Source organism: Gymnoscopelus braueri (genome assembly GCF_963280865.1).
Source record: "Gymnoscopelus braueri genome assembly, chromosome: 3".
Lineage (NCBI taxonomy): Eukaryota > Metazoa > Chordata > Actinopteri > Myctophiformes > Myctophidae > Gymnoscopelus > Gymnoscopelus braueri.
In genome coordinates this window covers 20,598,035-20,603,778 of record NC_137612.1, presented here as the reverse complement: position 1 = coordinate 20,603,778, position 5,744 = coordinate 20,598,035, and the positions used below count along the sequence as shown (strand labels likewise).

The 5,744-nt window shown below is 39.6% G+C and overlaps 1 protein-coding gene across 1 annotated transcript; it reads right to left on the bottom strand.

Annotated features, from left to right (window-relative positions):
- Window positions 1-1,247: 1,247 nt before the first annotated feature.
- On the bottom strand, window positions 1,248-3,033 carry LOC308081728 (stathmin-3-like). Its single transcript, XM_080423347.1, has 4 exons — window positions 2,941-3,033; window positions 2,576-2,757; window positions 2,156-2,347; window positions 1,248-1,505 (listed from the first exon to the last, which is right to left on the bottom strand). Exons 1-4 carry the CDS (start codon window positions 3,011-3,013, stop codon window positions 1,443-1,445), a joined length of 510 nt encoding a protein of 169 aa, XP_080279473.1. The 5' UTR covers window positions 3,014-3,033; the 3' UTR covers window positions 1,248-1,442.
- Window positions 3,034-5,744: the final 2,711 nt, after the last annotated feature.

Here is a 5,744-nt window from a genome sequence, read left to right as displayed (position 1 = left end):
ACATTTGCAACTCCCATTTCCTTGAGACACACCCATACTAGTAGTAGCTAAGTTTCGTTTCTGTAATGTGCGTCAGTAACTGTCTGTTATCCAGTGGTGGAAAAAGTATATTCACATTTTTTATTAAGTATTAAGTACATTAAATATCAATATTGCAATGGATACTCTGTTACAAGTATATGTCTGGTATTTAGAATTTACTTGAGTAAAAGTACAAAAGTATTGGTATCAAAATGTACTTAAAGTACCAAAAGTAGAAAGTACTCATTATGCAGAGTGTCCCATTTCACATGTTTTCAAATGTATAAATTGTATGAAAAGTGCAGATTTACAAGCTCACAATGTGTGAGCTTGTAGATCGGCTATTTTCAAATGGCCAAAATGTATGTAGGGTTGAAGTGGTTAATGTATGTTTTGTAATAATAATCAAAATCTACAAAGTAACTAGTAACTAAAGTTTTCAAATCATTGTAGTGGAGTAAAAGTACATTATTTGCCTCTGAGACGTAGTGGAGTAGAAGCAAAAAATTGGAAATACTCCAGCAAAGTAGAAATACCTCAAAATTGTACATAAGTACAGTACTTGAGTAAATGTACTTAGTTACTTTACACCACTGTCTGTTACCAAGAAAAAAGGAAAAGAAAAAAACAACAACACCTGCTCACTGCCCATAAGCAATAAAGCCAATCATCATCAATGCTGTTGTCCTAACTGTGTTAACCAATAATTAGGGAGTTTGCATCATCTGCAATTCTTTGTCTAAAGAAGACTAAATCAAATTATCAAGTTCATCTGGCATTATAACTGGATTGGGCCCCATGCAGGCGCTGGACTGTGGCTGCTCACTACTCAGAGTAGGCTAGTTATTAAGATGAAGGTCAAGTGCAGAATCTGCAAATGACAAATTTCCCCAATGGGATGATAAAAGTAAACATTAACCTTAACCAAATTATGCTGCAATTTTGATTCTGTATAGCTATAATGTAGGAATGTTGTCTGCTAAAACAGGATATAAAATAATAAACCAAAATGGCTAGGAGGCCTACTAAAAAAATGAAATGACAAATTATTGAGTTTGGTTCAGAATTTGACTTTATTTCAGCTATAATTGCCTCAGAGTGTCTTTGAATTTGCTTTTCAGAATGTCAGTGGTGGTGAGTGAGTGAGATATATATATATATATATATATATATATAGAGAGAGAGAGAGAGAGAGAGAGAGAGAGAGAGAGAGAGAGAGAGAGAGAGAGAGAGAGAGAGAGAGATGATAACCTAATTTTGGTGATGATAAACTGGTTTGTGCTCTGGAATTGGAGCATGATGTTAGTGCATACTGAACAAGAAGAGCGCATTGATCACGCTGAAGGTCTTGAAAAGTCGCATTAACTCGCATCCCAAATTTGGCAGACAAAAATAACTCAGTAAAAGTGTAGAAAATGTCTTCAACAGGAGAGATCAGCAGCCTGAAGTTCTTTGTTCCTGCGTACCTCGGCTGCGTGGACTTCCTGTGATGATAATAAACGAAACTGTCAGACACAGAATGAAACTTTGAAGAGAAATGCTTTTCTCCCAAAAAATATAATCTGCTATTGAACATCACAAATCTTCTCGTTTGGGTTAGGGTTATAGAAATGGACACATGTCACACATTACAACAGTTGTAAAAGCTTAAAACACTGTATTAAAGTGTCTTTCTTGTGCTCTCAGAAATGATTCTGTGCCACTGCCAATGTACAATGATTCATTCCAGATGAACCCAATGGCATAATTATTTACAAGATAGCCTTGTTTTTTTCCCAGTCAGTATCAAGGTTTCAGTATGTATCAAGGTTTCAAGGTTTTGTGTGAGGTTGTGTATATATAGTGATAAGGAGGTACAGTACGACCCAGGTATGACCAAGGTCAAGATGGGAAGGTAACTAAGGGATGACACATCGCTCACTCTTGTGGAATTTTGAATGAGCTTATATACAATAGTAGATTTCCACTAAGGGTGTTGCCCATCAATGTTACATTTCTGAGAAAACAGGCTAGTGTATCACCAAAGTTCAAATGGAAAAAAATATGATTCTTTATATACTGATATTTAATTAATTATTTATATTCAATGAAGAGAAATAGTTTAGCAGTGACCATATGCCACTAATCACAGAACCTTCTCACGGAGCCGCTGCTTGACTGCATTAAGGTGGGCTTCCCGGTTCTCCTTGTTGACCTCCATCTTGTGGTTGAGTTTTTCCTCTGCCTTCTTGCTGAAGTTCTTGCTCTCCTCGCGGGCCCTGTGGAGGACCTCCAGCTCATGCTCCCTCTTCTCTGCCAGCTGCTTCAGCACCAGAGCCTCCTGGGACTACAAGGAGATTGAGATGAAAATGGATGGAAAGAGATGCCAACGACAAGTCCACTGCATATGGTGAGATGGGACAGTCATACAACAAACTATAATTTAGCCAGGGTTACTAGCTTACTGTACTACATGATCACGTGACTAACCTGGACACTACATGGCTAGCTTACTGCATGACCATGTGACTAACCTGCCAAATACATGCCATTAAGATGAATTCCATGTTTTTACCTTCCTCCTCTCTTCAGCCACCTCAAGCCTCTTCTGGAGCTCTTCCAGGGACACATCCCTCTTCAGTGGGGAGGGAAGAGGTGGGGAATGAGACTTTTCTGGGGAGCGATCAGCCACGTCCTTAAGGATCACTTCGAATGCTTGGCCGGATGCACGCTTGTTGATGCTCTTCACTTCCAGATCTGACAATGGCAGAATGTGTGATGACAGCATTTAAAATTGTGTCTTCAAGTTGTCTTTTAGTTTACCTTTGGTAAGTTATAATACACAGGATCAAATAGAGAGACATTAGACGTATTTATGTTTTCTTTAGACTTGAGACAGATACATAGACGGTAGGTAGACACATCAGTAGGACCACTGACCTCCATACTGATAGATGCTGTTCGCGTGTGGCTGTGTGTAAAAGCAGGAACAGATCAGGGACAGCATGGACATCTCCTTGATCTTGTCCGTGTAGGCTGTGGCACAAGGAAAGAAAAGAGTAGAGTAACAACAATAACTGCAGCAGAGCTATCATGCCACAAACATCTCCTGATAACCTGAATATCACCCATGACTGAGGTGATTATATTCTGGCTGGTCTAGTTAACAGTTTAAATGTTTCCCTCGTGTGGTTAGTGGTTAGGTCCACAAAGTGACCATTATCTGCTCCCCATATTAAGCCTTTCTTGTCTATGAGGCTTGATGATCTGGTATTGTAGCATTAACGCAGGCTCAAGCTACAGAAACTCAAGGGTGGCATGTCAAGACAAGGAGGTGCACATTTTCCTAATTAAGTCTTCCCATTGATTTTTCTTTGACTCTTATCCCTTTGTCATTTCATTGATGTTTTATGCATACAGCTTGGCTATACATGTCTGAGTGTGTGCCTACAGATTACATTTGGATGTCTCCACCTCTCCAAATGACATGGATGAAGCTAGAGAAAACAAACCTATAAATAAAACAATATAACTGTCAGGCTTGTGAGGAAGTAGCTCTCTAACACACAGGATTTAGAGTAGCTATGCAACGCGTTTATTGCCCTTATTAAACTACGGACATCATTAAAAGTTACAGAAGTCTGGTTGTTACAGCTATTCAGCAGTGTGGATGTGCATTATTCATATTTTCTATTTTAAAAAGTCTGGAATATACTGTATGGTATCAAGAGTTCTAGCACACCATTAGGTCTTTTGATGTATGACCTCACAAGGGCATGTGCCCTGAGCTGCCTAGTATCTCAGGGAAATAGTCAGATTAACTATGATAAACATCCTTAAATGAAAATTCTAATGCCTTTCATCTTTGTCTGAATTCTGCGAATTGAATAAAGAAGTCATCATGCTGAGTTGTCTGTGAGTTTCAAGTTATCTTTACTAGATCTTAGACAAGATTGAGTATGGGGTTTTCTGCAACAGGCTGCTTGCCAGGCAAGGGCCAAAGTACAAGGAAGTGTGTTGGATTTCGTGCCATTCAACCATTACCATTCATGCAGTTTGACCAGAACGACAACAGTGTAAATTTAGTGCAGTATGCATGCACTTCCTTGTTCGAAATGTAATACAATAAACACATGGAGCATAACCACTGTGTGGGTGTTGTTTTTCAGTATGCAAATAACTTCATTTTCTGCTCTACTGTTCTTCTCTTCTCAAGTGATGCAAATGAACATGATTTATAAAAAAGAAAAAAAACATGCAAACTTTCTGCCATTTGAACAAAGTGCAATATGTTACATGCATAGTTACTGTGAGAACTAATGGTGTGCTTTGATTTGTGATAGCTGAACTCATGTTTAACTGAAATATAATAAGTTGAGGACAGAGAACACAAGGTGCTCACATGAGATAAACATGGTAAAAAAAATAGTTAAAAGTATCAGTGGTGCTCCTGGATCAAACATCAAAGTAAAATTAATGCCCGAATTAATGCCCTCAATACAGGAATCTCTGTGTGTGTGTGTGTGTGTGTGTGTGTGTGTGTGTGCGTGTGCGTGCCTGCCTGCCTGCCTGCCTGCCTGCCTGCCTGCCTGCCTGCCTGCCTGCCTGCCTGCCTGCCTGAGTCAAACCAGTCAAACCAGTCAAACCATAATGATGTCAAAACAAGGTGGTGCCTCTTTTAGATGGGGCAATCCTTACATTGGTGCTTATGAGGATTATGGTCATTATGAGATGTAATAGTGGAGCTTATATATAAGAAACTGTGAGAAGGGAAAAAACACTATATAGTCTGGCTAACCAGTTTTTGCCCAGAGTACAAGTAGCAAGTGTGATGCTGACTTAATTGTCTCTGCCAGGCCAATTGACTCTATGTGGACAATTGACTCTGTGGCCCCATGGAAAGGATGTTAAAATAACTGACTTTTGGGATATTTTACTGTCACAAGTTAAGGCTTTGAAAACAGCAGAAAGAAAACAAATTAGACAGATATATGTTTTAAAAAATCACACCCAGTGTGAAGTGGGCGGTGTGGTCATCACAGTGGTCATCACAGTGATGGAAGCTCACTTTAAAAAAAAGTGGTTTTTTTAAGTGCATAGTCCTATTTATAGGTGATTAATTTCATCATGTGTCTTGCTAGCCAATCACAGTGCTGAACAGAGTCAGCCAATAGAGTCAGCCAATCACAGTACAGCTAGGGGTGTACTAATGCTAGGGGTGTACTAATTATGAGCCAATCACAGTACAGCGAAGGGTGTACTAATGAGGTGTCCCAACCCCACTTATAGGTGCGGCTACACCGCCCAAAAAGATGTAGTAGCACTACACAAATGTTGTATTTGGGCGGTGTCTGTGGTGGGCACGCAGATATGCCCATATATGGACAGAATGTGTGACGTGTTGTCAACACAATAACCTCAGTAAAGATGGGCAGGCTGTTAATAATTATTTGCCAGTGCATGGGCTTGTCGATATGCCCGAATACGGACATGTGCAAATTAGTGTTGACACATGCCCAAAAATGGAGAATCCCCATGTCAGTGCAAATTAATTATGCCCAAATATGGAGAATATAACGAGAGTGAAGCAGAAATCAGATGTCACTCAGCTCAGCTACCTATGATGCCAGTATTGTGACACCAGGCATGTCCATAATTGGGCATAATCCAGGCACTATGGCACATAATGCGGTCTATGCAAACATAGATTTATGGGCAGAATTCCAAGCTAGTAAACCAAAGTC

Excerpts from the sequence above, each read along its gene's own strand:
- LOC308081728 (XM_080423347.1), bottom strand. The coding sequence starts at position 3,013 with ATGTCCATGCTGTCCCTGATCTGTTCCTGCTTTTACACACAGCCACAC. Across the intron at positions 2,348-2,575 it reads TGGCTGAAGAGAGGAGGAAG|TCCCAGGAGGCTCTGGTGCT; the intron begins GTAAAAACATGG and ends ATCTCCTTGTAG. Across the intron at positions 1,506-2,155 it reads AGCAGCGGCTCCGTGAGAAG|GAAGTCCACGCAGCCGAGGT; the intron begins GTTCTGTGATTA and ends TTATCATCACAG.